At 38.3% G+C, this 26,943-nt stretch overlaps 1 protein-coding gene across 2 annotated transcripts in view; it reads left to right on the top strand.

The window, feature by feature from the left end:
• The window catches only part of ints2 (integrator complex subunit 2), a 73,273-nt gene extending 47,189 nt beyond the window's left edge, over positions 1-26,084 (top strand). For both annotated transcript variants that reach the window (XM_063014240.1, XM_063014239.1), the window contains 11 exons: positions 2,911-3,019; positions 5,398-5,502; positions 7,306-7,470; positions 7,983-8,184; positions 9,567-9,692; positions 21,206-21,407; positions 24,178-24,498; positions 24,866-24,973; positions 25,150-25,255; positions 25,352-25,528; positions 25,628-26,084. In XM_063014240.1, the coding sequence (XP_062870310.1) occupies positions 2,911-3,019; positions 5,398-5,502; positions 7,306-7,470; positions 7,983-8,184; positions 9,567-9,692; positions 21,206-21,407; positions 24,178-24,498; positions 24,866-24,973; positions 25,150-25,255; positions 25,352-25,528; positions 25,628-25,797 (1,791 nt within the window). In that variant the 3' untranslated portion in view covers positions 25,798-26,084. The remainder of the gene's footprint in view (positions 1-2,910; positions 3,020-5,397; positions 5,503-7,305; positions 7,471-7,982; positions 8,185-9,566; positions 9,693-21,205; positions 21,408-24,177; positions 24,499-24,865; positions 24,974-25,149; positions 25,256-25,351; positions 25,529-25,627) is intronic.
• The last annotated feature ends 859 nt before the right edge of the window (positions 26,085-26,943 follow it).

Below are 26,943 nucleotides of genomic sequence, written 5' to 3'. Positions count from 1 at the left end.
ACACACACAATGCGAAGGGAGCTCAAGGGATTGGGACTAAACAGCTGTGTAGACTTAAGAAAACCACTTGTCAGTGAGGCTAACCGGCAAAAGCAGCTTCAATTTGCTAGGGAGCATAAAGATTGGACTCTGGAGCAATGGAAGAAGGTCATGTGGTCTGATGAGTCCAGATTTAAATACATGGACATCCCTGGAAAAGATGACATCTTGAAGGCAGCATATGTTGCTCTAAAATCTCAATGCACCATCAGAGAAGTGTAAACAGCCCCATGCCATGACAGACCCTGGCTTTTGTACTTGTTGCTGATAATAGTCTGAATGGTCCTTTTTCGTCTTTGGTCTGAAGCACACGGCGTCCATCTTTTCCAAAATGATGATCCATCCTAGATGCCTCTGAACTCAGAGAAGTCGATGCCGTCTCTGGACATGGTTAACATAAGGCTTCTTTTTTGCACAGTAAAGTTTGAAGTGGCATTTGTGCATGTAACTCTGTATTGTAGTGCTTGACAGAGGTTTGCCAAAGCAATCCCTTGCCCATGTGGTTATATCAGCTATTGTTGAGTGGCCATTCTTGATGCAGTGCCGTCTGAGGGATTGAAGATCACGGGCGTTCAGCTTAAGCTTGCGCCCTTGGCCGTTATGCACTGAAATTTCTCCTGATTCCCTGAATCGTTTAATGATATTATGCACTGTAGAGGGAGAAATATGCAAATCCCTTCCAATCTTTCTTTTCTTCCAATTGTTTTAAAACATTTCAGTAATTTTCTCACACACTTGTTGACCAACTGGAGATCATCTTTGCTCATCAAAGACTCAGCCTTTCCAGGATGCTGCTTTTGTACCAAACCATGATTACAATCACTTGTTGACATCACCTGTTTGGAATCACATCATTAGTTAGTTTTTTCACCTCATTACTAGCCCTAAATTGCCCCCATCCCAACCTTCATTGGAATGTGTTGCAGGCTTGAAATGCAAGAATGGAGGTATATTAACGGATGAAATTGACTGTCAAAAGTTAAAGTAAATTACAGCATTAGAGAGACATGCTGCCACCAAGGCAACACAGTTTTTAGGATTTTTTTTTTTTTTTTTTTTTTTTAAATCACAAGACAATGCCAAGACTTATTCTTCATGGCTTCATATACAGAATGTGTGTGCTTGACTGGCCTGCCTGCAATCATGATCTGTCTCCTATTTTAAACATATGGAGCAGCATAAATTGAAGAATCAGGGAATGTTTTGGTTTGATAACACAATGGTTTAACTTTTTGGCCATACAACTTAGATATTTTATTATTAAACTATTTATTAGTAAACTTTTTAAAAAAGACATTTTAGATGTGCAGAAGCTTTTCAGCCTTATTAGGTACTTTATAGCCTATGTGTATGCTATGGACATGTACCCCAACAGTCATCATGCCCATTTTGGTGTAGTCTTATTTTTCATGATTTTCTCATGTTACATTAATTACAGATGTGTCTAAGAAACATTTCAAGTATTTTTTTCCCATGTCACTTTATTGTGTTAAGTCACTCACCTGAGCAAATCAAATATGCAAGTGCTTTAGAGCAGGGGTGTCAAACTCATTTTCACAGAGGGCCACATCTGCATTATGGTGGCCCTCAAAGGGCTGATTGTAATGTTTTGTGCTGTGATTGCAGTCTGCCATTTAAATCTTAGACAATTTGTTGTTTTTCTTGGAGGTTAAATTCTGTGTTTGGTGTCAAAGTGCCAAATATATACTGTATATTTATAATGTATATCTACATTTATATTGTACTTCTTTACCACAGACACGCGGGCGGCACGGTGGCTAAGTGGGTAGCACTGTCGCCTCACAGCAAGAAGGTCCTGGGTTCGATCCCCAGGTGGTGCGGTCCGGGTCCTTTCTGTGTGGAGTTTGCATGTACTCCCGGTGCTCCGGTTTCCTCCCACAGTCCAAAGACATGCAAGTGAGGTGAATTGGAGATGCTAAATTGTCCATGACTGTGTTCGATATAACCTTGTGAACTGATTAACTTTGTGTGAAGATAAACTACCGTTTTCTGTCATGAATGTAACCAAAAGTGTAAAACATGACGTTAAAATCCTAATAAACAAACAAACCACAGACACGGCCTCATAACACAAGAGACGTCCCGGTTTTTCTTCTTGAAGCACAAACTTGTATTCACTTTTTCATATTTCATTAAATTTCCTTCTTTCTGCTTCAATTTTCTCTTTTTGTACATTTTGGCATTATTTGTAAATATTTCACTTGTTGGAATAGCGCCTCAGTTAAACACTGATGTGGAAACACTGCCATCTAATGGCGGGATGTAGTCATTTTGCGGGTCACAGAATTGGCATGCATTGTGTGAGATGCAGTTTATGTACGATTTAACAGTGTATTTTAAGACAATCATATGTCATTTAAGCTCTTGCGGGCCACACAAAATGATGTGGCGGGCCGGATTTGGCCCACGGGCCTTGAGTTTGAAACATGTGCTTTAAAGTATTGTAAGTTGTTGTGATACCCCCTCCAAGTACTGAAGTCCTTTTCCTTCCTCTAAAGACCACATAAATTAAATTACCATCAGTAGCATAAATAATTCTCTCTATAGTCCATGCAGCTGATCTTGGCAGAATGTATAACTGTTTTAAGTGTCATTAATTCTCAGTTACAAACCCCATTTCCAAAAAAAGTTGTGACATTTTCTAAAATGCAATAAAAACAAAAGTCTGCACATTGTTAATTCACTTAAACCTTTATTTAACAAATGATCAAGGTCAGGTCTTAACACTGCCAAGTTTCAGTGGGTTAGACCCTCAAATCATATTCAGTCATAATTGTAAGTTACTTTGGATAAGTGTTAAATGTGATAAATGTGAATAATAACCTCCATTGTATTTCTTCTAACTCTCAGGATAATGGGGGAAAAGGACGTGCTCAGTATAGCATCACCAGTCAGCTGCTGATCCTGTATTATATTCTATCCTATGAGGAGGCTCTACTAGCCAACACAAAGACACTCGGTCTGTACTTTAGCTAAGTTCTTTTTTTTATCTGTACCATTATTGCAGACTGTTAAAATAACCCTTTTGGTGCATACACTTTGACTTTGGTATACAGTGTATCACAAAAGTGAGTACACCCCTCACATTTCTGCAAATATTTTATTATATCTTTTCATGGGACAACACTATAGAAATAAAACTTGGATATAACTTAGAGTAGTCAGTGTACAACTTGTATAGCAGTGTAGATTTACTGTCTTCTGAAAATAACTCAACACACAGCCATTAATGTCTAAATGGCTGGCAACATAAGTGAGTACACCCCACAGTCAACATGTCCAAATTGTGCCCAAAGTGTCAATATTTTGTGTGACCACCATTATTATCCAGCACTGCCTTAACCCTCCTGGGCATGGAATTCACCAGAGCTGCACAGGTTGCTACTGGAATCCTCTTCCACTCCTCCATGATGACATCACGGAGCTGGTGGATGTTAGACACCTTGAACTCCTCCACCTTCCACTTGAGGATGCGCCACAGGTGTTCAATTGGGTTTAGTCCATCACCTTTACCTTCAGCTTCCTCAGCAAGGCAGTTGTCATCTTAGAGGTTGTGTTTGTGTTGTGTTATCCTGTTGGAAAACTGCCATGAGGCCCAGTTTTCGAAGGGAGGGGATCATGCTCTGTTTCAGAATGTCACAGTACATGTTGGAATTCATGTTTCCCTCAATGAACTGCAGCTCCCCAGTGCCAGCAACACTCATGCAGCCTAAGACCATGATGCTACCACCACCATGCTTGACTAGGCAAGATACAGTTGTCTTGGTACTTCTCACCAGGGCGCCGCCACACATGCTGGACACCATCTGAGCCAAACAAGTTTATCTTGGTCTCGTCAGACCACAGGGCATTCCAGTAATCCATGTTCTTGGACTGCTTGTCTTCAGCAAACTGTTTGCTGGCTTTCTTGTGCGTCAGCTTCCTTCTGGGATGACGACCATGCAGACCGAGTTGATGCAGTGTGCGGCGTATGGTCTGAGCACTGACAGGCTGACCTCCCACGTCTTCAACCTCTGCAGCAATGCTGGCAGCACTCATGTGTCTATTTTTTAAAGCCAAACTCTGGATATGACGCCGAACACGTGGACTCAACTTCTTTGGTCGACCCTGGTGAAGCCTGTTCCGAGTGGAACCTGTCCTGGAAAACCGCTGTATGACCTTGGCCACCATGCTGTAGCTCAGTTTCAGGGTGTTAGCAATCTTCTTATAGCCCAGGCCATCTTTGTGTAGAGCAACAATTCTATTTCTCACATCCTCAGAGAGTTCTTTGCCATGAGGTGCCATGTTGAATATCCAGTGGCCAGTATGAGAGAATTGTACCCAAAACACCAAATTTAACAGCCCTGCTCCCCATTCACACCTGGGACCTTGACACATGACACCAGGGAGGGACAACGACACATTTGGGCACAATTTGGACATGTTCACTGTGGGGTGTACTCACTTGTGTTGCCAGCTATTTAGACATTAATGGCTGTGTGTTGAGTTATTTTCAGAAGACAGTAAATCTACACTGCTATACAAGTTGTACACTGACTACTCTAAGTTATATCCAAGTGTCATGTCTATAGTGTTGTCCCATGAAAAGATATAATGAAATATTTGCAGAAATGTGAGGGGTGTACTCACTTTTGTGATACACTGTATGTGTCTTTGCTTCTCTTTTTAGAGATTGCTCTTACTGTATTGTTTAGGATCTAGGAGCATTTTATCTGTTATTTGCATTTCTGAGAGTAAGGCCAGAGTGATTGAATTGCATAAAATTACCAGGTATTTTTGGGTGGAATACATCTAATTACAAAGCTCAAAAAACCATGGTGACTACAAACCAAATATGTTTTACTTTATGAACAACAATGTTTAGGTAGATAGACTTTACCTACTATGCTGGCTTAAACGGAAAGCTATTAAAGTGTACTGACCTATAAATGTCCACACAAAGCAAAAACTAATATATAGAATTGGAAAAATACATAATATAACAGGGTTAAAGCTCAGATAATAAGACAGAAGTGGGTCCATATAATAGATAAATGGCCTTCATCTTGAATTAAAAGAGGTGTTTACATGGATAAGCACAGGTGCAGTCATTCAGTTCAGTCAGAAGCAAAAATAAAAACTAATACATAGAATTGGAAAAATACATAATATAACAGGGTTAAAGCTCAGATAATAAGACATGTGGGCCCATATCATAGATCAATGGCCTTCATCTTGAGTTAAAAGAGGTGTTTGCATAGATAAGCACAGGTGCAGTCATTCAGTTCAGTCAGAAGTAAAACAGAACATAAACAATAAAACAGCACTGTAAAAACTCAAACTGTGCTACTGCTTCAGTTCTTATGCAGAAGAAGCCCAAGTCCTACTCTGCAGCTCTAATGGACCAGATACCTATCAAATATCTCATCTGCCAAGCTCAAGGCCTGCAGAAGGAATTGGGAGGTAAGTGAGGCAATTCCAGCCATACTGTTCTGTATTTAATAGACAGCTGAGCCAAAACATTAGAACCACCTTCTAAAAGTGTGAATGCCAACACCTATTTTTGTAACAATGGTGCAGGTTAATGTCAGCTATGTAGTTGACCCTGGGCTGGCTGTCGTTACAGTCAAGCCGGAAAGTCTGCACACTCCTTTCACCTTCTCCACGTTTTATTACGTTACAGACTATACTAATACAGATTCTATAATAGATTGAGTTCTTTTGCTTCAAACATTTACACACAATTGCCAGTAATTACAAAGTGACAACAGGATTTAGAAAATATGCAATTTTATTTTTCTGAAAAAATCGTTTATTTAGGGGTTACATATCTGTACACACCCTTAGCCTAATACTTGGTTGATGCACCTTTGGCAGCAATTACACATTCAGGGCATCTTGGGAAAGAAGCTACAAGCTTGGCACACTTGTTTCTGGACATTTTTGCCCATTCCTCTTGGCATATCCTTGCAAGCTCTGTCAGGTTGGATGGGTAGCATCGGTACACAGCCATTTTCAGCTCCTTCCACAGATGTTTGATTGGATTCAGGTCCGGGCTCCGGCTGGGCCACTCAAGGACATTCACAGACTTTCTCCGAAGCCACTCCTTTGTTTTCTTGGCTGTGTGCTTCAGGTCGTTGTCATGTTAAAAGGTAAACCTTCGCCCTAGTGTGAGGTCCAGAGTGCTTTGGAGCAGGTTTTCTTCAAGGTGTACTTAGCTGCATTAATCTTTCCCTCTATCAGGACTTGTCGCCCTGGCCCCGCTGCTGAAAAACATCCCCACATCATGATGCTGCCACTGCCATGCTTCACTGTAGGGATGGCATTAGCCAGGTGATAAGTGGTGCCTGGTTTCCTCCAGATGTGACGCTTGGTATCCAGGCCAAAAAGTTTAATTTTGGTTTAATCAGACCATAGAATCTTGTTTCTCATGGTTTGAGAGTCCTCTAGGTGCCTTTTGGCAAACTCCAAGCGGGCTGTCATGCGTATTTTACTGAGGAGTGGCTTCTGTCTGGCCACTCTATCATGGAGGCGTGATTTGTGGAGTGCGACCTGGATGGTTGATCTTCTGATAGGTTCCCATCTTCACAAGGATACGCTGGAGTTCTGTCAGAGTTGACCCTCGAGTTTGTGCTCACCTCCCTGGCAAAGGCCCATCTTCCCCAATCGCTCAATGTCATATCAAAGCGTATGCACACTTATGATATTTTACATTTAGATTTTTAATAAATTAGCACAAATGTCTAAAAGCCATCTTTCACTTTGTCACTGTGGGCTTTTTCTTTTTTTGTGAAATTAACTCAATCTATTATAGAATTAGTCTGTAATGTAATAAAACGTAGAGAAGGTGAAAGGGGTGTGCAGACTTTCCGGCTTGACTGTACTAGTTCTACATGTGTTAAATGCAGCTGATATAATTAGATCATGTGGATGACCACACGTGTGTTGTTTACCTGAGGAAGAGATGACACCAAGATATATTATAGTACCCTCCACCTTGCAACATTGAAGAGCTGAAGAACCTGCTGAAAACGTCCTGGTATCAGAGAGCACAGTTCATGTATCAGCAGATCAGGCTTGTTTTGACTGCAAATTAGGTGGTCCTAATGTTTTGACTCATTAAATATTTAGCAATTTTGTTGTGTGGTTACATTGTTCATGTATAATCCAAAAATGTGTAGATTAAAGGTTTACAGATTCTGATTCATTGTCTTGATGCTTAACCATTCTGTCTTTTGGCCTATCTTCCTTAATCTTCCATTATAGGACTGCATTCTGCTTTGCTTCGCCTTTTGGCTACTAATTATCCTCATTTGTGCATGGTGGAGGACTGGATATGTGAGGAGGAGGTGACTGGCACTTTGCCCCTTCTTCGCAAAATGCTGCTCACCAGGCCGGTCTGCAAGTACTCACAAGCCCAGCTACATAATGGTGGGTGGAAACTGCACAAATCGAGTCAGGTGTATAATCTCCTTCTCTGCATGCATTGTGCACTGATTGGCTTTTATGTGAATGCTGTCAAAAGTGTTAGTTCTCAGACAGTAATGTTCAATGTCAACTTTAAAGACAGATGCAATTTGTTTACATTTATGCACCCCTTTAGTGTTTTTTGTTTGTTTGTTTTATAGCTGGAAGAAAAAGGATCTTAAAGCACTGTCTCTAAATACTTTCTTGTTAGTAGTGCTGGCCTCAGCTAAAGGTCATTTGCACAGTGTTGTTGCACTCACCATACACTTTATTAGTCAAAGTTAAACTTTAGCCTGCATGTTATTTCGGAGTTTTTCAAATGTAAATGTTTTACACTTTCAGGTGTAAAGTATCAACAGATCACCTTCTCGAATAGCCAGTCATTATGAATGTGCTTTTTCTTGCTATAGTCAGATACCTTGTTTTAGCTATCTTGGCCAGATTTGTTGTTGTAACCCGTCTATTTTTTGTCATAGCCTTTCAGAATGTAAAGCAAAGAGGACATGTGCTGCTGCATATGCTAGAGCACTTGACACTTTTGAGTGCAGGAGACCTGATCCCCTATGCAGAAACTTTAACAGACAATTTCAGCCTACTGCTAGAGGATGGTGTTTCCCGCCGAGTCCTGCAGACTGTCAACAATCTATGGATGGTCCTCAATACTGTTATGCCTCGCAGGTGATTTGAGGGATTGTGTTAGGATATCTTAAGACAATTTTTTACCACATTGTAAGAAAAATGTTTACATATACACTGCCTGGCCAAAAAAAAAAACGGTCACACACTCTAATATTTGGTTGGACCGCCTTTAGCTTTGATTACGGCACGCATTCGCTCTGGCATCGTTTCCACAAGCTTCTGCAATGTCACAACATTTATTTCTGTCCAGAGTTGCATTCATTTTTCCCCAAGATCTTGTATTGATGATTGGAGATTTGGACCACTGCGCAAAGTCTTCTCCAGCACAACCCAAAGATTCTCAATGGGGTTCAGGTCTGGACTCTGTGGTGGCCAATCCATGTGTGAAAATGATGTCTCATGCTCCCTGAACCACTCTTTCACAATTTCAGCCCGATGAATCCTGGCATTGTCATCTTGGAATATGCCCGTGCCATCAGGGAAGAAAAAATCCATTGATGGAATAACCTGGTCGTTCAGTATATTCAGGTAGCCAGCTGACCTCATTCTTTGGGCACATTACATTGCTGAACCTAGTCCTGACCAACTGCAGCAACCCCAGATCATAGCACTGACCCCACAGGCTTGTACGGTAGGCACTAGGCATGATGGGTGCATCACTTCAGCTGCCTCTCTTCTTACCCTGATGCGCCCATCACTCTGGAACAGGGTAAATCTGGACTCATCAGACCACATGACCTTCTTCCATTGCTCCAGAGTCCAATCTTTGTGCTCCCTAGCAAATTGAAGCCGTTTTTGCCGGTTAGCCTCACTGACAAGTGGTTTTCTTAAGTCTACACAGCTGTTTAGTCCCAATCCCTTGAGTTCCCTTCGCATTGTGGTTGTGGAAATGCTCTTACTTTCACTATTAAACATATCCCTGAGTTGTACTGTAGTTTTTCTACCATTTAATTTCACCAAATGTTTAAGTTGATCGCTGATCACGATCATTCAAGATTTTTTTTCCGACCACATTCCTTCCTCGAAGATGATGTTTCCCCACTGTCCTTCCACTTTTTAATAATGCGTTGGACAGTTCTTAACCCGATTTTAGTAGGTTCAGCAATCTCCTTAGATGTTTTCTCTGCTTGATGCATGCCAATAATTTGACCCTTCTGAAACAGATTAACATCTTTTCCACGACCACAGGATGTGTCTTTCGACATGGTTGTTTAACAAATGAGAAGCTACTCACTGCATCAGTTAGGGTTAAATAACTTGTTGCCAGCTAAAACATAATCACCCATGCAGTAATTATTCAATGGGAGGCTCTTACCTATTTACTTAGTTAAATCCAGGTGGTGACCCTTTTTTGGCCAGGCAGTGTATATTTATAACTGATGTTTTAAGTTATTGTTTATATTTGATTCTTTTCTCCACAGACTTTGGGTGATGACTGTGAATGCTTTGCAGCCCTCTGCTAAGCTTCTCAGCCAGCACCGCTACACACAAAATGACCTGCTGGTAGATCCCCTCATTGTATTACGTTGTGATTGCAGAGTATTAAGGTACTGTTTATTTTTTAAGATTTATACATACATTAAAAATGTACACTAAAATCTTATAGTTAAAATGTTTTGTATTTAGGTTGTTGCTATCAGCTGCTCATGCATAAACTTTAGGGCTGTAACGATACACCCAACTCATGATTCGTCACGATTCACAATTCTAAGTTGATAGATATGATATCCACCTCTCTAAGACCCTCATATTTAACAATGGAAAATGGTCTCACATCTTTTGCCATGAAAACGCTAATGGATCTTGTATTTTCCTTGGCCCTTACACTGGTTGGGTCAAGTGGAGTTGCAAATCTTGTTGTCAGGGTAGTTTGTCTTCTTGACAATTTGGCAGTTTTCTTAGGCGGTGCCGAATTGATGGCGCTGGTTGACATGCTGTACCATGTTTGTTGTGCTGTTTGTGTAGGTAATTAGCCTCTTAATTTCACGCTGTCTTTTTTTGTATGTGATTTTCTTACCATTTTCATTTGCAAGCACAAGGAAGCCAAAATGTTGCACCACTGCTGATATAAAGTTGGAATGTGCATCCTCTCTTTCAAAATTACTTGCCATGTCTCATTCCGTCTGAACAACATCCAACTAAATGTGATTTTACTTGTTCGACATCAGACGTCACTACGTTTTCGACATCCCTCCTCACAATTAGATTGTGCTATACCATTTACAAATTGCATCATGATTCATTTTTTTAAATCTCTGCTATTTTTAATCTTAACACATTTATATATACCAATTCAAGATGCGTTGTTACATACATATAGTTTATATATGAATTACTACTAAAAGTAGAAATATCTTTTAAATTCAGAACAGCATGGGTGATTTTCTCATTGCTGTTAGACAAAGGCTGATTCTTCTGTGTTGGGGTTTTGAAGTGTTCCTAAAAAAAAAAAAAAAAAATTTAAGTTATGAAGATGCTGATTTACCTCAAAATCTGGTTCAGAACCTACTTGAATAATTTTTTAATGTGTGGGGATTTATTTTGGATTAGCATGAAAATTAGTTTTCCAAAGTTAATTAATTTGGGATATGACAAAGTCCCAGCTTTCCATTACATCTAACGCACATTGCATCAGTGTCTGGTTTAATTTTAACCAGCTTTACTTGACCAATGTACATGATGTTTGATTTTGAATTAAATGATTTTATGACATAAACAGATTGAAGAAGAAATATGGCTTTTTGCCATATTCCTTTTCACATCTCTGTATCTAGATCTCTTTGCCATTGCTGCATTAGTGTAGTTAGAGGCTGTACATTATTTAGGAAAAGAATATAATGTGCTGTACAATTTTACAGAAATTAATATAATGTGCCTATATTATTAATTTTTAGTTTAATATTGTGATGCTACGAAGTGGCTGAAAAAATGCAAATGAGGGATAAACTTCATGTATTACATTCCCAGGAAAAATAAAAAAAATTAGGCAAAGATAGTGATTGCATCGTATCATGTTTTTTTGTATCCTGGGTTTTTTTTGTTTCAAATAATGCCCAGTATAAAACTGTCAAGGCTTATTAAGAAAGCTTTTTTTTTTTAAATTGGTAAGCATTGAAAAAAGTACAGACAATTCAATAGTACATTAATTTCAATAGTGTTGACCCTGCCACCTACTAATAATAGAAATAAGTTTTAGTGTTCAAAATATTGTTTTAAACTGGTTACTAATGGGCAAAGTTAGCCTTGAATAGATCTGGAAATTTATGGGAGATATGAACTGAGATATGAAATTTTTAGATTGCATAAAAATGCACTAATGTCACATTTAGCAGCTTTTTGATTTGATTTATTATTATTATTATTTTTTTTTTGCAAATCAGTTCTATAAACCAGTATTTTGCTGAAACAGTAACTTACAATGCAAATGTATTTACGAAGTATGTATTTGTGCAAATGTATTTGTTTTTTTTATGTACATGGGTGTAATACACTAGCTTATTATATGACTTGGATAGTTTGCAGGAATTTAGCAAATGACAACCAATTTAATATAACATATGATGTAGAGGATTCAGAATCAAACTCTGAAATTCAGCATGTTGAGCAGGAGGGAAAAGATGATACAGTATGGGTTGAACAAACTGCTGGTGACCCATAGAGTAAGAGAGAGACCCCAGGGCCCACATGTTATGACAAGGACAATATTACAAGGTCCTTTGCACTGTTTACTGTGTATGACACAAATGAGGGGAAAATATTCATAAATACACGAAAGAACTAATAAATTCAAACTCACATGTGATGAGCAAAAAGTATTTTAATGGGTTTTGCTTATTTAAGAGGTATTAGGTGTGGTAAAAACATAAAACTGGATTATTACTGGTCTGCTGACTTGGCACATCTTGTTTTCTTAGAAACAATGTCTCTGCAGAAATTCAGAGATGTCATGCTCTATCTGCGCTGACAAAAAACACAAGGTCTATCTGCCGTGTGACATAAATTTGGCATGGTATCAGAGATAAGTTCTACTTCTTACATTTGCTTCTTAACTGACACTGTATAGGTTATGAGTGCAGTAGACACCTAGTGTATACAGTGCCTTGCAAAAGTATTCACCCCCTTGACTTTTTACCTCTTTTGTTAAATTACAGCCTGTAATTTAAATGTTTATTTAATCTGAATTTTATGTAATAGATCTGCACAAAGTAATTTAAGTTGGTGAGGTGAAATGAGAAAAAAAAATATATGTATATAAACATTTTAAATAATAAACTGGAAAATGGCGTGTGCGTATGTATTCACCCCCTTTGCTATGAAGCCCCTAAAAAGTTCTGGTGCAACCAATTACCTTCAGAAGTCACATAATTAGTGAAATAAAGTTCACCTGTGTGCAATCTATGTGTCACATGATCTGTCAGTATCTATACACCTTTTCTAAAAGGACCCAGAGGCTGCAATACCACTAAGCAAGAGGCACCACTAACCAAACAAAACCATGAAGACCAAGGAGCTCTCCACACAAGTCAGGGATAAAGTTGTTGAGAAGTACAAGTCAGGGTTGGGTTATAAAAAAATGTCCAAATCTTTGATGATCCCCCGAAGCACAATCAAATCCATCATCATCAAATGGAAAGAACATGGTACCACAACAAATCTGCCAAGAGGGGGCCATCCACCACAACTCACAGACCGGGCAAGGAGGGCAATAATCAGAGAGGCAATACAGAGACCACAGGTAACCCTGAAGGAGCTGCAGAGTTCCACAGCAGAGACTGGAGTATCTGTCCATAGGACCACAATAAGCCGTACACTCCACAGAGCTGGGCTTTATGGAAGGGTGGCCAGAAAAAAGCCATTACTTAAAGATAAAAATAGGAAAGAACGTTTTGAGTTTGCCAAAAAGCATGTGAAAGACTCCCCAAATGTATGGAGAAAGGTGCTCTGGTCAGATGAGACTAAAATTGAACTTTTTGGCCACCAAGGAAAACGCTATGTCTGGCGCAAACCCAACACATCTCATCACCCCAAGAACACCATTCCCACAGTGAAACATGATGGTGCAGCATCATGCTGTGGGGATGTTTCTCAGCAGCAGGGACTGGGAAACTGGTCAGAATTGAGGGAAAGATGGATGGTGCTAAATACAGGGATATTCTTGAGCAAAATCTGTTTCAGTCTGCCAGTGATTTGAGACTGGGACGGAGGTTTACCTTTCAGCAGGACAATGACCCTAAGCATACTGCAAAAGCAACACTCGAGTGGTTTAAGGTGAAACATTTAAATGTGTTGGAATGGCCTAGTCAAAGCCCAGACCTTAATCCAATTGAGAATCTCTGGTCAGACTTGAAGATTGCTGTTCACCAGCGGAAACCATCCAGCTTGAAAGAGCTGGAGCAGTTTTGCCTTGAGGAATGGGCAAAAATCCCAGTGGCTAGATGTGGCAAACTCATACAGACTTATCCAAAGCGACTTGCAGCTATAATTGCTGCAAAAGGTGGCTCTACAAAGTACTGACATTAGGGGGGTGAATAGTTATGCACATTGAAGTTTTCTGTTATTTTGTCTTATTTGTTGTTTGCTTCACAATAAAAAAAAATTCACATCTTCAAAGGTGTAGGCCTGTTCTGTAAATGAAATGATGCAAACCCCCAAACAATCCATTTTAATTTCACGTTGTGAGCCAACAAAACACGAAAAATGCTCAGGGGGGTGAATACTTTTGCAAGGCACTGTATAATTACGTTAACCCCCATAGTTATTTGTCTCCAAGATGTGCCTACATTTTCTACTAGGTTGATTTTGTTTTAGCTGGCCGTAATGGCTATTGCTGGTATTAATTAGTTTTGGTCAGTCCATTCAAATGCAAACTAATGATGAACAATGGCACTCTTTTGGGAGGGGATTGAAATGTGTTAATTGTAAGCACTTGACAGGCTAGGTGTAGCCTACTGAATTCTTCTGCATCTTCTGTAAGTGGGTGGGTCATCCGACCCTTCAGCAAACACACCTTAAGAAAGTCCACATTTCTACCTTACCTATCCTGGGCATTATTTGCAACCATTATGGCAGGGGGCAAAAAAACAGAATGGTTAATGTTTGTTCAGAGAGGGAAAAAACACTAGCGGTCGGACAATATCTGATAAAAAGCTAGTGTAGCTGCTGTAGGCAGCTCATCTGATCTTTCAGATTAAAAGGAATCTTATCTTATCTTTCCCCTGAGTGCTTCTAGCCGCAAAACAGATTTTTAATGAAGGTATCACATGACAATTCAAAATTCATCAGTGTTTTAAAGAAATCTGTGCCATCATGAATGTTGTTGGCTGCTAAAACAAAATTAAAGTTTCTATTTATAACAGATGTACATGTTGCTAGCATAAAACATAAACTTATCTTTATTAAATATCTTTTTTTTTTTAATGAATCATGATGCTTCACTATGGAGAAAATGTGTTGCCTCTCCCCCACTAAAGTTCTCCAGGTATAGGGTGTTATTAGCTGATTAAAAACAAACTTTTCAGATTAAAAATGAAAAAAAAAAAAAAATTGTTGTTTATAATGCATGTGATAGTAAACCCACACTGCTACATGTAATAGAAATTCATCTTGTTAATGTAATACATGGCAACATTAAAAATATCTGATTATTTCAAAACCAACAGGCTGTAGTACACGTGTGAAATTCAAGGCCCGCAGGCCAAATCCGGCCCGCCATGTTTTATTTGTCCAACGAGAGCTTAAAAGATGTATGATAAGGGCTGGGTGTAATATTGAAAATATTGATGTATTTGATTACTTTTTACACAATGTTGAAAATGACCATATTCGTTATATAGAGTATGCCTAGGATACACAGGTTACTATTTGAGAACGTTTAAAACAGAGCACGAAAGCACTGTCAAGTATGCTCTCCTTCGCGCATGAGCAGGTGAATCACTTTTAAATGACTCTTTTCAAAGGAATTAATCATTGGAATTGAATCAGGAAACTGTGCTCTTATCTATGGTAAAAATTCATTCATTGTGCTCACTCTGTTTCATTATGGGGTTGTGTGTAAACAACTCCATGAATCAGTTCACTTGTTAAAGAGATTCAATCGTGGTTCAAGCCTTGAAAAACAGCTGTATAAACCAATCAGGGCTTCAGATTTTGGGCGGAATTTCAGTTGTTCATTTAATCCGAAGCAATATGCTATTTTTTATTTCTCCATTGTGTGTCATTTAGGTGACAATGTATTTTAGGCAATGAAAAACACTCTCTTTATTGGATGTAGAGGTATAAATGACAGCTTAGTTAACGAATTAGGTTTCAGCTTTTTACCGCGAAAGCCGAGAGAATAAAATTACCATCTAAGACGTTTTTTGTTAGTTAAGTGGACAAACACAGTTGGATATAAAGGTTTATATATTCTGGAAATATTGTGGAAATATACAAGATAGCCTCCAAGAAGAAAAACAAGTGGACTGTATCCCTAATGGAACAACACAGATATAGATTTGGTCTCAGTTTGAAGAAAAGCTCAGGTAGGCAGCGGTTATGATTTTATGCTGCTGTGCAGTTGATCTGGGTGGGGGTGCTGGTGTTTACTGTGCACTTTCATTTTGCAATAATAGCAAAGCATTATCAAATATTGTGATTTTTTCATGCTCATTTATTTGAAGTAAAATGGATAGCATAAATGTGATTGTGAGATTCTGCTGATTGGTATAAATATTGTCAATATGAATACAAATACAGCCTTGTAAATACAAAATATAAACACTGTAATTAGTCAGAATTTATCAGAACTACAGTGTTTTGTGTTTTTAAGGTAACTTGTAAACAAAATAAGTTAAAATACAGTGGCTTGCCATTGTACTTTGTTAACTTTACATTATATCATATCGTTTACCGCCACTTCTCAAAAACGTATCGACATATGAGTTTTTTAGTCATATCGCCCAGCCCTAAAATACACTGTAAAATCGGACATAAACTGCATCTTCCACAATGCATGCTGATTTTGTGACCCGCAAAGTGACTGCATCCCGCCACTAGATGGCAGTGTTTCCACATCAGTGTTCAACTGAGGGGGTTTTTCAGCAAGTGATGTTGAGAAATATTTACAACTAATGCCAAAATGTACAAAAAGAGAAAATTGAAGCAGAAAGAAGGAAATTTATTGAAAGATAGGAAAGCGAATACAAGTTTGTGCTTCTAGAAGAAAAACCGGGACGTCTCTTGTGTTATGAGGCCGTGTCTGTGGTAAAGGAGTACAATATAAATGTAGATATACATTATAAATATACAGTATAAATTTGGCATTTTGACACCAAACGCAGAATTAAGCCTCCAAGAAAAACAACAAATTCCAAGACTTAAAGGCAGACTGCAATCACAGCAGGATACATTACAATCAGCCCTTTGAGGGCCACCACAATGACATCATGATGTGGCCCCTTGGGGAAAATGAGTTTGACACCCTGCTGTAGTACAATATACAGTTTTAATAATTTACTAAACATAATGTATGAACTGTGTTTTTCTATTATGTCAAGTATGGTTACTTACTACAAATCTACAACACTTTAGCAATATTTTGCTGCTTTAATTACAAAGCTCCCTGGTAATTCTGAAATACATTTGAATACGGTCCCAGACTATCTGTTTTTGGAGGGTTATTATGTTGGGTAAGCGATAATTTTATGGTAAGGCATGAGCTTTATTTCTCCAGATTCATCCAAAGCTTTCTTACACTATAAAACAGCCCCACTGCTTTCTCAGTCCCTCCAACTCTGGGGGAAAAAGGCATATAGTCATAACTGTACATAATTTTAAAACGAAGGCATTTCAATTTTTAAGCTACTTGGACCATGCTCTTGTAGTGATCATTTCTACAATTAAATGTGCATTAAGTCGATAAACAGTTTAACTCGCAACGCATGTGACGTTTTTGTTCTCTCTAGACTTCTTCCAGAATGTATATTTTTGCGAATATGATTGCTACCTTTTGTGCAAGATGCGCCATCTAGTGATCTTCTTGTGTCAGTAATGATATCATCGTGTAAAGACTTGGCAGTCAATAAATGTAAGGTCAATTTATAAATTGAACATTGTTGTATTTTATTATATTTTATGTTGACCGCCATTTTATAGAAGCAATAAGCCACTCGAGACCGTGTGTTACTGCTATGATTTTATCACAGGGAAAGACAACCTTTCCCGTGATAAAATCGCAGTAACGCACGGTCTCTCGTGGCTTATTGCTTTATTATAGTAGGCTGTCAAATGACCGGCGCTTGGCTCTTTAAGTGTTAATGAATCAAGAATTTAGAAGGTAGATTGAACGTTAAACCCCGAAAAAAGACCAGACTAAATCTTCAAACGCTGTGCAAGGACCCTGGTTAGCAGAAGTAAATTAGCCTCATGTGCAAAAAAGAAGGGGTTCAGGCACTATGCATGCGTCGGAAGCGGAGAAAAATACATAAATTATTAAAGGGGAAAAAAATTGCGCAAAATTTACACATTCAGAAAGCATTTGAGATCGACTATAGAAATTTATACTCACAACCCAAAACACAAATCCATAGAAAATAAAAAAAATTTTGAAACAAACAAATGTGTGCAGAAATTACTAAGGAGGAATTGGAAATGGCAATAACAAACTCAAACAAATCACCTGCCACTGACGACTTCCGATCAGAGTGGTTCAAAACATTTGGAGAGCAACACCAATACTTTTAAATAGTTCTAATTGAAAAGTAAAAAGAATATTTACCATATGTTCTACAACCCAAAATTAGACAGGTATAGAAAATGCAAATAAGATAGTGTTTCTTACATTTACTAGGACTTTTATTTAATTGCAGACAGTATTTTGTGTTTTGTCTGGTCAACTTCATTTTGCAAAAGAAGTGTGTATGAGGACTGGACTGGCTTGCCTGCAGTCATGCCCTGTCCTCAGTAGAGAATATGTGGAGAATTTTTTTTTAAATGGAAAATTGGATTCTTGTATTCCCTTTTCTAAAGGGGGGTTATGTGTGCGCTCAAAAAACTATTTACTCAAAAAAATAATGAAAAAACAGAATTCATCTTAATGTTTCAATATTTTCTCTGATCCCCTCTTAACCAAATATGTACCTTAAGGACATTATTCTGCAAAATTCTTTATTGTAATGTCAAACAAAGGGTGTGTTCGAAAACCTAGGGAGCTACCTTGCTGTCTTACTGTCTACATAGGCAGCTGCCTTAGTAGAGAGGATTCTAATAAGTCAATGACTTATAAGGCAGGTTATTCGAACGCACTACTTACATTTACATTTTCAGCATTTAGCAGACGCCTTTATCCAAAGCGACTTACAGTACAGTGACAGTATACAGTCTGAGCAACTGAGGGTTAAGGGCCTTGCTCAAGGGCCCAACAGCAGCAACCTGGCAGTGGTGGGGCTTGAACCAGCGACCTTTTGATTACTAGTCCAGTACCTTAACCGCTAGGCTACAACGTACTTAGATAGCAATTCCATCAGGTTTCGCATTTCGTGTTTAGCATTTAGCATCTTGCCATTAAAACCAATAAACAACTAGCACAGCACGCTAACGTCAATATAACATCTTCCTTCATGTACCGATAACGGTTAAATTTCCTGACAAGCCCGAACTTGCAAATAAAAAAGTTTATACAAGTTAAAAATCAGTAATATTTTATTTACGTTTGAAAATAACTCCATTCGTTTCTCCGCCCCATCAGCCATGTTTATTTTTCTGTGAGAGAAGAGCACCCGACCCGCAATGAATGCTGGGATTGCCTTGATCACTAAGGCAGCGTCGGATGCTCACTCGTTCTTGAGTTAAAATAACATTGAAATATTAAGATGCCTCAGTTGTGAGGATTTTAAGTTATCTAGGATTTCGAACAGCCTCCTTCTCGGGAGCGCGCACAGGATGACGTAAAATGCTGTCTATGTAGACAGCTCCCTAGCTTTTCGAACACATCCAAAGTCTCCCATAAAATTAAAGCAAAAGCTTGTAAAATTCAAGTAAAGGAATATAGTGCAATACATTTAACAACAACAATGTAAAGTCACTTTTAGGATGAACACCACCAGTCTAAAATAAAATTGTTTTTGATGCAGTGCCATCTGAGGGATTTAAGATCACTGGTGTTCAGCTCAGGCTTGCAAAAGAACTTGTCTGGAAACCCATCCAGTCCTGGGGCATTTGGACTTTTGCCATGGACTGGCAGCAGTAAGCTCTGCTACTGAAATGGGATCTTCAAATGTTGCTGCGTTTTTTTTTATCAGTTAGTGGAAGATTTATTCATAGCTATATGACACAAGGTTTTTTTTCCAGTCTTTTCACAATGTTCATACTTCCTGGGTTGTGGTTCTTTTGAAACGTTTTCCGCGTGTTTTCTGGACAAGTAGTTTTGTGGACAACTAGTGAGTTTGAAGCATTAATCAGTTCCTATAAATCAGGTAATGGGGCCACGGCGAGTGTGGTTTGAAATTTAGGATAAAGTTTTCAAGCTTTGATTTTTTTTTTGTCATGTGCTGTATGATGGAACTTGTCTTATTTTTTAGTCTGTTTTATTAAGATACTAACATAACATTTATGAAATGTACAAATAAATTCTGAATACAAATTTCAGAACAAAATTGCTTCTACAGGCAAAAGTCAGCGTTAAGTGTGACCTTCCTTGGCACTAAGCACATCTTAACATCTTAGTATAATGAAAGCACTTTTTAGCATTCATGATACACAATGTTTTACCAATTATTCCATAATATTTTTTTCTTCTGATCTTTATTCCCATCTTCTAGAGCTTTAGCATATCTTAGCCTATTAAGTCTGTTCTCCTTTTATAAAAGTGGTTTCTTGGCTGCTACCCTTTCAAAAAGACCATTCCTGATCAAGCTTATTGGACTGTAGAAGGGTTAACTTGGCATCTTGGTAAAGCTGGCAGATGCTGAGCCAGGTCCCTAAAAGAAGAAACTGAGAAACTTTTCTTATCAGATTTTGAAAAATTTCTTGGCCTCTTTCTTGGTCTTTTCTTGGCCAGTCCTTTTCTTGGTTGTTTAAATTTCTTTATAACAACTTGAATACCACAGAGTATCCACTTTGTTTTATGATTTCCCTTTGAGAGTGGCCTTGGTGACGCAAAATCATGATTTAATGTCTGTATGATGCGGTGATTTTTGGCATTTTAATGAAATTGTGATAGAAAGTTGGTCTTACACACATTAGCAAACTTACAATAAATAACACTCATACAACATGTGTATGTAATGCTTAAGAGTCTCTTGCACAAACCTGGTGCAAGATATTAAATTTCAAAACAGTGTGCACTAATATGAAGTTGTCAGCCCTTCATCAACTTAAGCAGGTGTAATAGCCTCAACCTGTCTCGAAAGGCTTTTCACAAGAAAAAGTGTTTACCCATTTCACAGATATTCAAACATGTCTTTATGTAATACACTGAGGCACAGTCTTGCTTAAACAGAAAAGGGCTTTTACAAACTGGAAGCATAATGTATACACCTTTTAGTAGTGGTTGTGGTTAAAACACCTAAAATTGATCATTATGAGTTGTACCCAACTTTTATTATTCAACTTTTCTACATGTTTTGTAGCATTCTATGCCAGTGTCTTAAATAACAAACTTGGACACACCTTATTCTACCAAATGAGGTTTTGATTAAATGATCAGTTGAATCAAATCATATTTAACAAGAAACAGGAATAAAACCACTGCCTCACCCTTTTCTTGCAATAGGACTAGTAAGGTAGCAAAATTGACTATGACAAAAAAAAGTGTAAAAGAAAAGATTTGATTGAGGGAAAGGGGTTCAATGCTGGCTTTATTGGCAGAGGGATACACTGTATTGGCTTCCATTCTTAAAATTTCAACTATTTCAGTTCATAGTAGCAAGGTCAAGCAGCAGACTTTGAGGTAAACAAAACTACAGAGCAAAAATGACTAGGATGACCACAAACTCATTTAAACGTCAACAACTTTAGAATGACGACCTAAAAATGGCAGTTAATCTAAACTCCATTTTTCCCTTGTATCTTTGTTTCTTTGCAGGTGTCCTCCCCTGATGGACATCACGTTACACATTTTAAATGGGTACCTGCTGGCATCTAAGGCGTATTTAAACGCCCACCTAAAGGAGATTGCTGAATATGAGCGTCAGAATCAGACCATCTCAAACCTGGGCCTTTTAGGTCAGCTGGATACACCAGAGGTTACCAGAGAGGAACTAAAAAATGCTCTGCTAGCTGCACAGGTGCCACTCACGCACACAAGCAAACTTTGTTATATATTTTTAAAATTATAATATATACATGTGTAATATGTGTAATATTACATATTGGTAATACATATGTTATTGCACCTTTGTATTACATTTATATTGGGTATAGGTGTCAATAAAAAAATTTATGTAGCTGTTATGAAGGTTATAGAGTTCGGTGAATGGTCATTGGTTATAGGGTCTGGTTGTTATTGTAAGCTCTGATAGCTGCTGGAATGCTGGACTTGCGGTATCGCTCCTTCTTACACAGAGGGTAAAAAAAATCTGGTGCTGAAGGAGCTTGTTAGAACCCCTACAGACTTGTGTTGTGCAGGATGGATGACAGCTTGGCTATCATCCTCCTTTTCCCACATCATCCACAGAATCAAAAGGTCAGTCCAAGACAGAGCTCGCTCTGTTAACCAGCTTGGTGAGACATAATACAGAAAAGGTAGGAAGTTGCAATCTCGGAGCAAGACGTGTAGACGGACAAGGAGGTACATTGTTGTGATCAGATCAACCAAGGTAGAGAGCTGTATGCATTCTTTGTGTTTGCATACAGTAGATCCAAATGTTCATTGTATGGCATTAAACATACTGACTGGAAGTGGAGGTGAGAAAGAGGGACTGGCTGGGAGGTCTGCAGCTGTGATACTACGGTGTGTAAGAGCTTGCATGCTGCAGTAGCATCGGCATGGGGGGGATGTACACAGTTATTGCAATAACATGCGAGAACTTTCTGGGTAGGTAGTATGGCCGAATGTTAACAGCTAGCACTCAATGTCCTTTGTACAACATTGTTTCTTAACAATGATGTGTCCAAGGTTACACATCTATCAAACCTCGCTATTCCGTTTCTTATCGCTCTCCAATGCTGTCCTATTTGCTTTCATGTGCCTAAAGCCCATCCACTGTGCCTCAAGCCATGTCCATTTAGCCAAATTTCTGTGAAGCACATAATGCTACATTCCTGATACTCCTTCTGTAACCTGATCAGTGCCGGTAGCTTATCCATCTTATTTGGAAGTGATCTTACATTCCCCATAGTAAGAAACACAAGGCGGGGTTTATACAGTCTTTTTCTCGCACGCAGCCTAACTTCGGGTCTGCATCCCCTCTTTCTTTTCATTTCTGCCGAAATCGGTGGTCTATCCACAAAGAGTAACTTTGTGTGGCTCAACTCTAAATAAAAAAAATTAATAAAAATAGCTAATTTGACCAGTTTCACATTTATGGTTGCACAGGTCTGCGTAAAGGGTCTATAAGTAGAAACAGAATAAGAGGGTTTTATATAAAAACGACAAAAAGAAACAAAAAAACAACAACAAAAAACTGCACCGGAAGTATAGTCCACCTGTGTGCACTTTCTTGTCCTTAACTGTATATACCTAACACCTCCTTATCTATTTCCGTCACTAACATGCCCATTAAAGTCAACTCCAATCACAACTCTCTTCTTTGGGTACCCTCTTCACCATTTCATCTAACTCGATGGGTGCACTAAAATTAGCTGTAAAGTATACACAAGACATCACGACCTAGCACGTTGATGGGTTTTACTAGATCGGTTTGGTCAAGCTTTGTAGATTCATTTCTGTCATCTATGTTTAAGTAATGTGCATTGTTTTGTTTTTCATGTTGCTGCTGGGTAAGGGGAGATTCATTCCTTGTTGGCCAATACAAAAGTGGCCCCCAAATCCAAAAGAAAAAGTATGCTCTGCTGATTTAGGTTATGGCACTTTTTTGACTTGTAACAGTGCTCATTTGTGTGTTTTCACCACTATGATTTTCAAACCCCCTTCAACCAGTATTGGTAAGGCTGCTGTAGTGACCAGGGTGGCATTCCTCTGGGTTTGTTGTTTAATTTTCAACTCCTGCCATGTACAATGGGCCAGGTCACTCTCTTGCTTAAAGCAGTGAGATGCTATTGTTTTCTGTATTTAAAACAATCTAAATGAACCAAACTTAGGACATGTAGATCAGGGACACTTTATTTTTTTCAATGTTTTGTTTTGATTGTAACTTTGTGAAACCAGAAACCAACGCTAATCAAACCTGGACTAAAATGTAACAATATCATTTTCTTATTTGGTCCAGACCAGGGAAACTAAACTACAAATATAACACATGTTGTGTTTTTCTGTTACTCCGTGTCACATGGCTTTTTTTCCTAGATTAGGCATCAGAGAGCAAAAGTTAGATCCTAGAGTAGGTCCACTTTCTCTTAATTTTGCAGAATTTGATTAAACAGGTTTCTGCTTACCTTAATTGTTATGACACTACCTGTCTAGAGATCCATTGAGTGCTCTGGTACCCTTGTTGGCTTGCTTGCCAATTATTGTGGGTTCTATTTAAACTATTAATTGAAATATTTAAAACACATTGAATAACAACATTTAATCTATTGAATTGGTTGATAGAACAAAATAAGCTATTCTCGAGAGCAACATAGAAGTACCTTGTAGAGAATATTTAATCTGTTACAGTGAGGGTAGGTTACTTGTGTGTGCGTGCGTGCGTGCGTGCGTGTGTGAGAGAGACCTAAACAGTCACTTTTCGTCATCATGGATAACTCTAAACGGTACAGTCACCAGACAGAGTGGTGTGTTTAGTGACCGAGGCGGTAAATTGGACTTCAAGATATTTACATCTATATTACATATTTTTAATATTTGTTTAATTTTTATATTTATACTCGGTTTTATATGATGCATATGTTTGTTTTGTTTTTTTTCCTTTTCATCCTGTTTTTTTTACCCGACAGGACAGTGCAGCAGTACAAATTTTGTTGGAGGTGTGTCTGCCGTTTTATCATGAAAAGCAACAGCTGAGTGGAGAAAGTGGCAGCTTGCTGAAGAATATGCAGTCAGCTTACTGCATGCCTGAGACAGAGAAGAGAAGTGTGGGAGTTTTTTGGGGTCCACACAGGTCACAGAATACTAAGGGGGCAATGTGGACTCAGGAGGAACAACAATCCAGTGGTGTACTCCTCAGTGACCTCAGAGAAGTGCAGTGCCTTATCTGTTGCATGTTGCATCAAATGTTCATTGCAGATCCAAACATTGCAAAACTAGTGCATTTTCAGGTAAAGTCCCCAGTTAAAATAGGTAGTAAGCACATTAAGAACTGTCCCTGTTCACACAATTAAATTACTTCTTTAAGGTAATTGATGTAGATTCATTAATGTGTAGATTTTCAGGTAATATTTTAGTATTTAAATAAAAAAACTTTACGACCCTGGCTAACAATTGCTACAAAATTGTACAGTGCAATTTGCATAATATGTATGATTCTGTAGGACAATTTGGTTTGGAAAAGGGTTGTAAAAGTGGGGGAACTGCCTTAAAATAAAAAGGCTAAACATGTTTTATAGAGACATTTGTGTGTAATAATGTTTATAATTAGCAGAAATAATTTGTTTGGCAAACTTAATAAACCTGGCTTTTCTCTAGGGTTATCCTCAAGCTCTGCTTCCATTGACTGTAGCTGGCATTCCTTCCATGCACATCTGTCTAGACTTCATTCCTGAGCTGCTTGCACAGCCTCAGCTGGAGAAACAGGTGGGGTTGTTAGTTTATCAATGTTTCACTATACATTTATTCATCCGGTCTTTTGTCAGTTTTTTTATCCACTGTAATACATAACAAAATTTTCAGATTTCATATTTAGGAAAATATCATTTTTTAGCTATCACAGAAAACATGATTTCTGGTGTCACAACTTTTTTTCTCCACAGATCTTTGCAATCCAGCTGCTCTCTCACCTGTGCACACAGTATGCTCTGCCCAAATCACTAAGTGTGGCACGTTTGGCTATCAGTGTGATGGGTACTCTGCTTACAAGTACAGAAAATGTTTTTTTTTTCCTCTTTTATGTCATACTTATTTAACTGGCTTTGATTTTCAAATCTAAAATGTTTTTTTTTTTCCTTTACAAAGTCCTGACACATACCAAACGTGTTGCCTTCTTCATGTCCACCCTACCATGTCTGATGTCATTTTGCTGGGCTTTTCCACCACTTTATGATGATGTGGCCTCCCTGCTTGTGCAGGTGGGCCAGGTATGTGCTGCCGATGTTGCCACTAAGACCAGAGATATTGACCCATTTATTGCCAGTAAGTTTCAAGTAAATTAAAGTCTGGGTTTTATTTTTTGTGTTTCTACATGTTTAAAATGTAATGTATGTCTTGCAAAATGATTGATCCTCTTTGCAGGGCTGCACTATTTGAGTGAGAAGCCACAAGAGTCAGAGGGTTCACACACAGTGGCTCTGCCTAGAAGATTTGCTGAAGAAATGAGTGAAGCTGACCCTGATGTCCAGCTTTGTTATTGTATAGAAGATACTTTGATGGATATTGTTAGCACCAAAACAAATGGACTTTGAAGACTTTGAGTAACATACCTAATACATATTTTGCAGCTACTAAAATACAATATATGCCCAAATATATGTGTACACCTCATCAAATTATTAAGTCCATGTGTCTTGCACACACACATTGCTAACAGGGGAGATATAATTTATTAAAAATGTATTATATGCTGACTTTGTGGCACACATCTGACATTTGCTGTTCCAGCATAATTATTATAGCAATTAATGTGCATCATTTTGAAGATGCTTATGGTCAGATATTTGTTGCCTCGGTTTAATAAATCATAAATATGCTGCTCACAAGGTTTTTTTAACCCTTAAGAGATCCTAGGGACATTTTGTGCCATTTGTTTTTTTATTTTCAAACCATTTTGGCTGTGTTAAATAAATACAGCTCATATTTGCCAGAGGATATTCATTTTTAACAAATTTTAGAATTATGTCATTTCCTTAAATTAGCCTAAAATGGCTAAGCTACACAAAAACTGACACATTTGTTCCTAAGGACAAAAAATGTCCCATTGAAAACCATTGAAAATGCTATTTTTTAACCCACATTTATCTGAACATAAACTAATGCTTTCATTTAGGTTAAGATTTCATTTTGAACTACTAGCTTTCAATTTTTAATTTATATATTTTTCTAAAAGTTGGCACTACTTTTTCCCTTTTAAAGCGCGTAGCAAAATTTCACAATTTTCACTGTTTTCTAAAAGGGTGCCTTGATAAGTGCGTGTCGCTATTGATGTTGGATAATGGTGTGTGCGCGTGCGTGCAAAATAAGTGTCTTAAAAAGTGTGTATCACTATTGATGTTGGATAACGGTGTGTATGTGTGTCCAACTTCATAAATCTTTTCTCTTTGAAGACCACATAAACTAAAACTAATAAACTTATAAACTAATTCAATAATAAAAACAATGAGTAGAGTGAACCAAAACAAAATAGGACTTTGTTTGGGCTCTCGCTCAGGTTGTTTATGTAGGTTTACTGCAGCCATGGGTATAAGTATAAGCAGGAGTGGTCATTTTGGAGATGGCAAGTCATTACAGCACCCAGGAGGCGCTGGGATTGATCATGCACTCTGAGTGTGAGAATGGCTCCTCAACCTCCTCCGAGGACTCTGAGTCGGATGGGAAGGAGGCCTCAAAGGTAG

Source organism: Trichomycterus rosablanca, chromosome 18 (assembly GCF_030014385.1).
Source record: "Trichomycterus rosablanca isolate fTriRos1 chromosome 18, fTriRos1.hap1, whole genome shotgun sequence".
NCBI classification, from domain to species: Eukaryota; Metazoa; Chordata; class Actinopteri; order Siluriformes; family Trichomycteridae; genus Trichomycterus; species Trichomycterus rosablanca.
Note: the sequence above shows the minus strand (reverse complement) of the source record. Positions and strands in the feature narration are given on the sequence as shown.